The following is a 9,511-nucleotide window of genomic DNA, read 5'->3' as shown; positions in this document are numbered from 1 at the left end:
TTAGGCCCGACCGTGCCCGAAGCTGGAGCACCAGGCGCGCCTGAGTTGAGGTGTGCTGCTGTTGGGGTCAGCCGATGCCACGGCGGGTTTGTGCCGGTGGTCTGATACATGTTGACAGTGCAGATACCTGTCAAGCCCATGGAGACAGATACTGCTTCCAGCTAGAGAATGAACCTTTCACACTGACCACTGCTAGAAGGAAGGGTGAAGAGCTCTGAGTCACATCTCCAGTCCTCCCTTCAATCGGTTCATGTCATGTCTTGTTTTGCCATAAAGATGAAAATCAGAGAACACACAGATATGCATTTGATAGAGGGGAATTCAATGTTTGGCTCACAATTTCCTCAGTTTGGATGGTTTCTGCATAGCGGCATTGTTTTCAACAGTGTCCAGTGGTCAGTAGCTGATATAACAGCCTAGGTCTGATTGTTTTGAAGCACGCTACCATTTTCAGTCCAGAAGTGAGAAAACAGAAGGCCAGACTGTTGCAAATTAAATAGAAGGCTGTAAAGTTCAAAAGCCCAGCGCCTAATGGCTTTTTAAGGTGAACTGTTTCCCCTCTTCATCACTTTTGTAAACGGGCCCTCATTTACCCGCGTGTGTGCGTGTGTCTGCATCAGGGGGTGGGGAAGTTGACCTTTGCGAGCAGAGACGGTGTCTGCGAGTGAGCGCCACTCGCTGCATCTTAATGGCCACCAAACAGCTACACTGCCTTCCTCTGATATTTGCTTAAACATGAGCACAATACATATCAAAGATATTTACAAAGAGAGCACGGTCAGCAGTTACCCAGACAGCCAAGATGGAAAACAGCCGATCGTCAGGGATAGGGGTGAGACATTACTCGCGATGCAGGAAATGCACAGCACATTTGATAAATAAAGACAGTACACCAATGAAATCAAAAAGACTTGCGCTGAAAAATGATCATGGGGTACTCACTATTGCAGGTGTGTTAAAAAGTTTGTTTCAGACCCTGTTTACAATAATATAAACATTACATGCATTACCTTATTCGTTCAGAAAGGAAATTAAATATCTGAGCAAAGAATAAGAAAAAGTGTTTTTGCTTTTAAAGGCTATATGGCTTGAGATCTAAGGGCAGAGGTGTTCTGTTAAAGGGGTTGAAACTGTCACAGTGGCCATAGAAATCAGGAGCGTAACAGAGCATAATGGAGGACCGAGAGAAAGTTTGTGTCTTTAGGCTACGGTTACGTGATTAGCCTCCGCTGTACCTGCATTCTCTTCCCGCCCGCAGCCAAGCCGCGTCTACCGTTCCCCCTTACTGGGACGGATCACAAATGCATGAATTTGTCTAGCTCCCTCTCTGCATAACTTGAATGTATGTATCAAATTTTGACAGCTGATTCTAGGCCAGTTAATCTAATCCTGAGGGTATCTGTGTACCTTTGGAGGGATAGAAAAAATACACCTCCCATTGGCCAGAAATACTACTGTAATTCCATTTTTCTTCCTTTTTTATGACCGGTTGTCTTCATGGAGGCATTTTGAAATCAAATCACGTGCCGCGAGATAAAAATTGCACAGAAAGGTCGAGAAAATTACAATTGATGTCAGGGAAACAAATGCGTATTGTGACGCTGGGACGTTTCTGCTTGCATGTGTCTGTTCAAGATGAGTGCATGTCAATATCTATCGCTAAATGATGTTTAATTAACAAAGTTCGGGCGGAGCCGGAGCATATAACCAGCCAGCTGGTGTGTAATCAGCAATCACAACGTATACACAATCAGCCTAGCGAGCTAGCTAATAAATAGGGAAACCATCTTACCTGCTCGTTCTCCTAAGATTAAGCACCAACTCCTACGTTAGACGCTATGTCCGAGACCCCCGTCATTAACGACGCATCCACAGACCGCAATCCTTCAGCGCCAACGAGCGCGTCCCATTGTTCCAGCTCAGGGTCGGATTCGGTAGCTGATTCCCCGGCTTCATCACGTGGCCGCCAGCTTCGACGTTCCGCACCTCGCAAGGCCAAAATCAGAGGGGACACTCCATCACTTGTGCCAGAGAGACGTCCGCCGCCTTCACCGGCTTCTTCTTACACCTCCACGCACAACACGATCCCCGCCATCCATAAATGGACTGTCCAGGGCCTACGATTGGCTCTATCCAACGCGGACATCGAGTTCCATAGGCGGATGACCAAGGCGGAGCTTTACTGCCTCTACGCTTCTTCCCTGGCCGACACCGCCCCACCAAAGTCAGCTCCGCAAAGGAGCACTGACAAGCCGGGCACGGCTCGTGGTTCCCCCTATTCCCGGCCCGGGCAATCCACCAATGCGGCCCGTCGTGGCCGTCCGCCGGCAACCCGGCACAGCAGGCCCTCCGCGAGCGCAGGTACCGCCACGGATCTCCCGGACGCCTCAAACCGTCCGGTCGAAGTTTTCCAGCAACTAGTCCCTCTCGCAGTAGGCCAGCTCCAACCTCCAGCCAACACCACGCCAGCAGTAAACACTGCGGGCCGCCCAAGAAACGTCGGCTCACCAGCACTCGGAGCTCCAGTGCTATCCCACCCATTCCCTGCCCCTGGCTCTTGGCCCACGGCACCCCCATCGACCACTAGCGCGAGGCTGCCTCAGCTAGCGATGCAGGTGCCGGTCATCAGCCATTTCACCGCCCCCTTAGAAGCCGCCGCTAGCGCGAGCATGGCTCCGCTAGCCGCTCAGGCGGCTGCAATCCCCTCCCTTTTATCTCTCCCGCAGAGCAGATCAGGCTTCACATTGGCCACAGCGACAGCAATGCCAGTGCCAATCAACGCACCAGCGTTGGAACCGCCCCCCGTCCCAGGCAACATCAGGTCACAGATCTTGGCAGGTGCGGACACAGATCTTTATTTACTCCTCTCACCTTTATCACCTCCGTCAAACGAGCGACAGATCACTTACGGCGATCTGTCGCTCACGCTTAAAAATCAGTCACCCAACCACACCCGCACGCTTTCTTTCCCCGAATTCATCGTTGCTTTTTCCCGCTACACTGACGTGATCTGCACTGCGTTCCCTCATAGGAGACGCGAGCTGGGCGATTATCTCGCTATCGTGGCAGAGCTCGCTCTCTCCTATGGGGGCGCGCATTTTTACACGTATCACAGACTTTTCTCCGCCAAATGTGCAATTCGTATAGCTCAGTGGAACCAGTGCCCCTACTGGGGAGCATTGGACACTGAGCTGCATAACAGGGTTTTTCTGGGCGTCCGCAATATTACATGCGCGGTGTGTCGCTCAGTTGCGCATACCACATTAGATTGTCCCCTAGTCACTCCCTCTCTTCCCCCACGCTCAGCTTCGCCTCCCCAGTCTACCTGCTCTGTTCCGCGCCTGCCAACCCGCCCAGTTCACCAAACCCAAGGGCAACCTGGCAATTTGGAGGCTTGTAGGAATTTCAACGCCGGAAGATGCGTCAGGCAGCGTTGTCGCTTCCTGCATGTGTGCTCATTTTGTAGCGGAGCACACGCACGAATCGTGTGCCCATTGTCTCAAACGCAGAATAAAAAACTAAAAAATTACCTTTCGACTCCCGTGAACATTTCTTGTTTGTCTTCAGAATTGTCCTTGCACCCCGACTTTCAATTCACTGACTATCTTCTGACCGGTCTCTCGAACGGTTTCAACCCCGGCGTCGTCAGTCTTCCGTCACACAGCTTAATATGCCCCAACCTCCAGTCTGCGCTCGCCGAACCAGAGTCAGTCGATTTCCTCATTAAAAAGGAGATCGACGCTAATTTCATTATTGGCCCCTTCGACGCTCCCCCTTTTCCTGCATTTCGGATCAGCCCCATTGGCATAGCGACTCGTAAATTCTCTGGAAAAAAGCGCCTCATTTTCGATCTCTCGTCACCACACGGCTCTACCTTCCCTAGCATTAATAGCCTCATTCCGATCGAGGAATTTTCCCTGCACTATCATAACATCGATCAAGCCATCACTTTAATAAAACATGCCGGTCGTGGCGCTTGGCTAGCAAAAGTTGACATCACATCAGCATTTAAAGTCATGCCAATCCACCCAGACTTCTGGCACCTTTTCGGCATTCGATGGCGCAATAAATTTTACTTTTCTGTCCGTCTCACCTTTGGCTGCAGAAGCAGCCCAAAAATTTTCGACATGTTGTCGGAGGCAATTTGCTGGATTCTCTCTAACAATTATGCAATTCCCTACCTTATCCACCTACTGGATGACTTTTTAATCATCTCGTCTCCCGACTCGTTTCCGGCTGCACATCTAGCAAAAGTCCAACAGTTTTTCAAAAATCTCGGCGTTCCCCTCGCCCCAGACAAAACTTCAGGTCCCAGCACGTCCATCGAATTTCTCGGAATTAAATTAGACTCGCTTAAATTCCAGGCTTCTCTGCCGAAAGAGAAAATCGATAGAACGATCTTGATCGCGTCCTCCCTATTATCAAATCCCCGCTGCTCAAAACGCGAGCTTCTGTCTGTTCTCGGCCATCTAAATTTCGCGATGAGAATAATCCCGCAAGGTCGCCCGTTCGTTTCACACCTCCTCTCTCTCGCGTCATCCGCACACGCTTTAGAGGACTCGTTATCCATATCCAGCTCCTGCCTCGACGAGCTGAGCCTATGGATAAAATTCCTCAGACAATGGAACGGCTTGTCATTTTTCTACAGTGACATGGCCTCTTCCCCCGTCGATATTCGCCTATTCACAGACGCCGCCCCTTCCGTCGGTTTCGGAGGCTTTTACCAAGGCCGTTGGTTCGCGTCCACCTGGCCCCCCCAGGTTTTAGAGATCCCTTATGCTTTAGCATCCTCAGCTCTCTTTGAGCTATATCCACTGGTCGTCGCAGCATCCCTATGGGGAAAAGAGTGGTCAGCTTCCAGCATAATCGTGCACTGTGACAACGAGGCAACTGTTCATTGTATTAACAAAGGCCGCTCCCACTCCCCCGCCATAATGCCGTTCCTCAGACGCCTCATCTGGATCTCAGCCTGTGACCAATTCATTCTAACTGCCAAACACATTCCCGGATCAAAAAATCAGATTGCTGACGCCCTTTCTCGTTTTGCCTTCCAGAAGTTCAGGCTGCTGGCACCCGAAGCAGATCCTTTGCCAACACCGGTACCTCCCTATTCGGAGCTGATATTCCAGTTAACCACCCCCTAAAAACCCTCATCGATGCCTCTCTAAACTCCATCATCCAAGCCGTCTCCCTCAGGACCCTCCAATCTTATCTAACTGCATGGAAAAGCTTCAAGTCTTTTCACCTGGCATTCAACATTCCCTTTCCCGATTTTTCTGTCATCACCATCACCTCCTTCATCTCCTTCCTAAACTCTTCAAAAAACCTCCAGGCCAGCTCAATTAAAGGCTACATGAGTGGAGTCCAGTTCTTCCACAAACTCATATTCAATTCTCCTTCCGCAGCCATAGCCAGCTCCCAAACATCTATGCTTATCAAGGGCATTCAACGTACCCAGCCTGCTCGCCAGGATGCAAGGCAACCCATAACCCTGGATATATTGACCAGATGCATTTCCACCCTTCGTAAAGGATACCACTCCAAACACGTCGATCGCACACTCGACACCATGTTTATACTAGCATTCTTTGGATTTCTAAGATGTTCAGAAATTTCCACAACATCCATTTTCAACCCCCTAACCCATCCAACGGTATCCGACCTGTCAGTAGTCGATTCAGAGACTATGTCATTTTCCATTAAACAGAGCAAGACGGACCAAACCAGGAGAGGACATTTCATTTACATATTCAATCTCCACTCACCAATTCAACCTTATCAGACCCTCCTAGCCTACCTCCACTTCAGGAAATCCCAGACCACAACCACATCGGATCCTCTATTCGTCGACGAGTCTAACCGCCCAGCTTCACGCTTTTGGTTCCAAAAGCACCTCAAAGCTGTCCTGCTCCTATCCGGTATCCCTGCAGACCACTTTTCCGGCCACTCCTTCCGCATAGGCGCAGCAACCACAGCAGCCCAAAAAGGCCTCTCGCACTCTCAAATCCAAGCACTAGGGCGCTGGACATCGGAAGCTTTTAAGAGCTACATCAGGTCCGATCGCTCTATCATCAGGGAAGCTCATCGAACCCTCATTTCCAAGATCATCTAGAGAATTCATACTTCACACGCATGAGTTCGAACATCCTCCATGCCAGCCGAAATCTCACTTACAGGAGATCTCACCGCCGATTCAGCCGGCTCAGGGGCCAGTGCTCAAGTCTCAGGCTCTGCAGCAGCAGTTTTAACAGCAGGAGTCAACATCGCAGCAGCGACTACCCTGGCCGAGACCAACACTACGTTTCAAGCAAAGAAGCCAGCGTTGCCACAGCAACAGCCTCAGCCAAGGCCAGCTTTCCCATTTCAAGCATGGAGCCAAGTGCGGCAACTAAGAATCATCCACAGAAGCCTATGCTTCCGTCACAAGGGCTGAAGCCAGCGTCGCAGCAGTGACCACCTCCACAGAGGTCAGTAGTTCCATCACAGTGCCAAAGCCAGCGTCGCAGCAGCGATCGCCTCCGCAGAGGCCTGTGCTTCCATCTAAGGCACAGAAGCCAGCATCACCGCAGTGACCGCCTCCGCAGAGGCCAGAGCTTCCATCTAATGCGCAGAAGCCAGCGTCGCCGCTGCGATCGCCTCCGCAGAGGCCAGTGCTTCCATCTAATGCGCAGAAGCCAGCGTCGCCGCAGCGATCGCCTCCGCAGAGGCCAGAGCTTCCATCCAATGCGCAGAAGCCAGCGTCGCCGCTGCGATCGCCTCCGCAGAGGCCAGTGCTTCCATCTAATGCGCAGAAGCCAGCGTCGCCGCAGCGATCGCCTCCGCAGAGGCCAGAGCTTCCATCCAATGCCCAGAAGCCAGCGTCGCCGCTGCGATCGCCTCCGCAGAGGCCAGTGCTTCCATCTAATGCGCAGAAGCCAGCGTCGCCGCAGCGATCGCCTCCGCAGAGGCCAGAGCTTCCATCCAATGTGCAGAAGCCAGCGTCGCCGCTGCGATCGCCTCCGCAGAGGCCAGTGCTTCCATCTTATGTGCAGAAGCCAGCGTCGCCGCAGCGATCGCCTCCGCAGAGGCCAGTGCTTCCATCTAATGCGCAGAAGCCAGCGTCGCCGCAGCGATCGCCTCCGCAGAGGCCAGTGCTTCCATCTTATGTGCAGAAGCCAGCGTCGCCACAGCGATCGCCTCCGCAGAGGCCAGTGCTTCCATTTTAAGTGCAGAAGCCAGCGTCGCCGCAGCGATCGCCTCCGCAGAGGCCAGTGCTTCCATCTTATGTGCAGAAGCCAGCGTCGCCGCAGCGATCGCCTCCGCAGAGGCCAGTGCTTCCATCGAAGACGTCAAAGCCATCGTCACCACAGCGATCGTCCCTCAGAGGCCAGAGCTTCCATCTGAGGCATCGAAGCCGGCGTCGCCGCAGCATTCGCCTCCGCAGAGGCCAGTGCTTCTGCCTCGCCTTCGGCCATCTACAACTTTCCACGAAGCAAGCATCACAGCAGCAATCACCACAGCAGGAGCCTCCATCAGGCGCTCTGCTACAGCCGGCCCCCGCCTTCAGTTGCCTCTTTCCAGTATCAGTCTTAACAACAGGGGCATGAAGCAATGAAGCAGCGTTCATTTGGATAGTTCCCGAAAACCCTAATATTACAATCTCTCCAAGCACTACTGCCAGCACCTCCTAGATTCATACTTCTCATCACTGCATTGGGCACCCACCTTCTTTTATCTTCTCAGTCTGAACCATCCTCGGGGGAACCCCTACCCCTTTCTCGTCCCATAACGAACAACATCTCCCAAGGAGCCCTCATCCTCTCGTCTCTACCTTAACACAGGCCACGCCTCCGCAGCGCTTGGCATCATGTTGGGGGGTATACGTACTCCGGCGGCTGTCCCACTTTCTCGCTTTATGGGGGTGTGCTCTGGGCTCAGACCGGTTCCGAGCTCGGCGCACTCACCCGTACTAAGGTAGAGTGTTTCGGGCTCGGATAGATCTGGCGAGCTCGGAGCCTGCTTCCCGGACAGCACGCCAAATACGCATAACCAAGCTTTATCATTATCCCTATCTATATCACTGTTATCTGTGTAGGTGAACTCGTGAAATGATGTTTAATTAACAAAGTTCGGGCGGAGCCGGAGCATATAACCAGCCAGCTGGTGTGTAATCAGCAATCACAACGTATACACAATCAGCCTAGCGAGCTAGCTAATAAATAGGGAAACCATCTTACCTGCTCGTTCTCCTAAGATTAAGCACCCCTCCCCCACCCCGGCTCCTCTGCCAAGCTCATTATCCTGCAGGAACCCGGGGGGTGTGCTCTGGGCTCAGACCGGTTCCGAGCTCGGCGCACTCACCCGTACTAAGGTAGAGTGTTTCGGGCTCGGATAGATCTGGCGAGCTCGGAGCCTGCTTCCCGGACAGCACGCCAAATACGCATAACCAAGCTTTATCATTATCCCTATCTATATCACTGTTATCTGTGTAGGTGAACTCGTGAAATGTATATTATGTGGGTGAGCGTACTTGGTTTGGGGATGATATTTGTATTTGTAAATCAAATAATGTTTTTTAATACTTAATTTTCATAATAAATCTAAAGTAGTTTTCCATAGTAGCTTAAACTAGCTTTATATTAAAACAATAGTAGTTAACAGTATGTATCAACTGTAAATGTGCATATGTTTATCTTAAGGTTAAGTGACTGAATGCATGTTTGTAAGTAGTTTTTCTTTTTTTTAAACATAATTTCAAATTTTCCAGGAATATTATTGTTTTTCTGTTTTATTTATTTGTTGTTTTATTCAATTACCGATGACTTATTTATTCAATTACCGTTTATTCCAGTGTCCTGTTTCTTCAGATAGCCAACATGACTGAAAATGAAAAAAAGTCAAACAAGATAAACTACGCCCACTATTTTTATTTAGCCATTGTTTTCACAGGCAGATGAGTAAAAAAAGAAAGTAAAAAACATCTCTTTCCACCACTTCTTATCTGGCAACACAAACAAATTCACACTCCTTTTTTTGCTCATTAATTATGCAGTTAAGAAAAAGCTGCAATGTAGAGAACGAAGGGAAGGTGAAAATGAGGGATTCAGTTTTTCCTCCTCGCTGAATATTCATAATATATTCCTTTTTGATGCTTTCTGCCGTTGTTTGTTCCAGTTTGGTGCAACCGCTTCCCATATTGAGAAGCTGTTAGCTACCAGGAAATCGTTGAATCCGCATCAACGAGAAGAAGAAGGTGTCTTGGCTCCTCGCAAACAGGTGTTAGGTGTCTGCCACACGCTGCCTATGATATTTAAAGTGTGGCTTGATCTTCACCCCCAGCCAACCCGCTGTCAAAATCCTCCATATTGTGTGAAGTTGGTTGTTTTAAGCCAACAATGTGCTATGCTCTTGACACGCATCGCAAAGTGCGCCGCGCTTCTCTAGTCATTAACATTATTTAACAGCGGACATTTTCATTTTAGACGGGACTCTTGTGGCACTTAGGCGTAATTATTTCACTACAAGCTGCTTT

General features: G+C 50.4%; 1 protein-coding gene across 1 annotated transcript; it reads left to right on the top strand.

The window, feature by feature from the left end:
• The first annotated feature begins 1,739 nt into the window (after positions 1 to 1,739).
• LOC130432389 (uncharacterized) lies at positions 1,740 to 5,812 on the top strand. Its single transcript, XM_056761723.1, has one exon. It carries the CDS (start codon positions 1,839 to 1,841, stop codon positions 5,142 to 5,144), a length of 3,306 nt encoding a protein of 1,101 aa, XP_056617701.1. The 5' UTR covers positions 1,740 to 1,838; the 3' UTR covers positions 5,145 to 5,812.
• The last annotated feature ends 3,699 nt before the right edge of the window (positions 5,813 to 9,511 follow it).

This window comes from Triplophysa dalaica, chromosome 12 (assembly GCF_015846415.1).
Source record: "Triplophysa dalaica isolate WHDGS20190420 chromosome 12, ASM1584641v1, whole genome shotgun sequence".
NCBI lineage: Eukaryota > Metazoa > Chordata > Actinopteri > Cypriniformes > Nemacheilidae > Triplophysa > Triplophysa dalaica.
Note: the sequence above shows the minus strand (reverse complement) of the source record. Positions and strands in the feature narration are given on the sequence as shown.